The 1,796-nt window shown below is 40.0% G+C and overlaps 1 protein-coding gene across 1 annotated transcript in view; it reads right to left on the reverse strand.

The window, feature by feature from the left end:
• The window catches only part of LOC119591918 (coactosin-like protein), a gene marked incomplete in the record, with an annotated part of 13,395 nt that overhangs the window by 460 nt on the left and 11,139 nt on the right, over positions 1-1,796 (reverse strand). The window contains 3 exon segments of the mRNA XM_037940671.1: positions 1-314; positions 805-927; positions 1,512-1,629. Of these exon segments, the coding sequence (XP_037796599.1) occupies positions 201-314; positions 805-927; positions 1,512-1,629 (355 nt within the window).

Consider the following 1,796-nt stretch of genomic DNA (forward strand, 5'->3'; position numbering starts at 1 on the left):
TGGGAATATTAACAAAAGTACCTACAATATTTTGATCATGAACCCACAAAGCACTTTATATAATTTGATTGTATTTCATTTATTAAAACGATTCTGTTCCATTCCCTGACATTAGCAATTTTTGAAGAGAACACAGAGCCAGATTGATTACATTTCAGTGTCCTATCATATCTAAATGCCAAACGCGAGCACCCACAAGCCTAATCGCGGAATCCTGTGCCATAGTTGGCTCCACCAGCTTTCACGAGCTCTTGTAAAAAGGCTTCGTGGTCCAGTTCGTGAGCGCTTTCTATTGTCAACTCCACTGCAAAGTTCTGTAGAAAGAGAAGCATTAGGGTATATAGATAAAGTAAGTTCGACAAAGATCGCATTTTTTTAAAGCTCAGTCATTGACTCAGAATTTGTTTAATCGTATTATTGATTTTCTTCTTTACAGAACCAAATGTTACTGCAAGATCCTATATTATAAGTGAACATTTTTTTGAATAACTAACTTTCATATAATGTTTCTTTAATTATAACAACCATTGTAACTAAAATCTTATCAAGGAACCTATTGTATAACTGAACTTCATATAATTTCCACATTAATATAACAAACTATAATTGCTACTCACAACAAGAGGCACTTTACCAACTACCTTATCAGTAACTCCTTCAAATTAACAACATACAAACATCACTTAGTACAAGAGTCTTTAACAAAAAGCTGCCAGAACGCCCATTAAGAAAACAAACACCGGAGTCCTAATTCCATTATATTTTTTTCCACCAAGGAACACAAAACACGTAAATGCTACTCACTGCAAGAACCTCTTTGACGAGGGCCTTATCGGTGGACATTTTCGCTTTCTTGATGGGCGAGACCTCGGTGCCCACCCAAGTTAGCATCAGGAACTTCGACCTCTTGCTCATCTCATCCCCAGTCTGCAGAGGGAAAGGTTGTTTATATTAAAATAGTAAAGGTAATCCATAGTTCCCCCTCCTCACTGAAAAAAGGAAGCTAATGTACCTCAATTCACCCAAAATCCAGAGCAACAAAACTCAAAAATAATGAAACAATAATATCCTTAATATTCCATTTATAGAAAACTTCCCGAATGCTAATACCCAGGCCCTAAAATCCTAAGGCCTGGAATCTCTGATCTTAAAATTCTAGAACCCTCAGCTCTGGACCCTTAACCCCTGCCCCCTTTCTCCCCAAAAAACTTAAGACCTCAAAACACCCAAACCTTAAAACACTAAAATCTTATAACCTAAAACTTTAAAACCCTAAAATTCTGAATGTCCCAACCCCAAAGCCCTCAAACTCCAAAACCCAAAAACCCTTAACCCCCTAAAACCCTAAAACCCCAAACCCCTAAAACCAGAGATCATCCAACCCCTAAAACCCTTAATCTCCTAAAACCCCCAAACCCCTAAAACCCTGAACACCCACCCCCCTAAAAAACAAAACCCCAGATCACCCAAACCTCAACCCCTAAAAAAACAACCTTAAAACCGTAACTCACCTGGATGCGCAGGTAAGCGAACGCACGCTCATCATCCCCAAACTGCGCCTTGAAGTCATCAAAGGTCTGTCCCTTGGCCGCCACAGTCACCTGGCTGCCCTCGTACTTGAACACGGCCCTGGGGGAGGCAGAGGCAGGGTTGTGTGAGGAAGGCACGGAGAAAGGGAAGTTCTGTGCATGCTGTTTATATGCGATTGTGTAGGAAAAGGATTCGTTGGTATGTTCATGATTTATAATGGCACTGGGAGTTTTGACATGATAGATACACGATTGTTTGTCACTGAG

This window comes from Penaeus monodon, chromosome 29 (genome assembly GCF_015228065.2).
Source record: "Penaeus monodon isolate SGIC_2016 chromosome 29, NSTDA_Pmon_1, whole genome shotgun sequence".
In the NCBI taxonomy this organism is placed as follows: Eukaryota; Metazoa; Arthropoda; class Malacostraca; order Decapoda; family Penaeidae; genus Penaeus; species Penaeus monodon.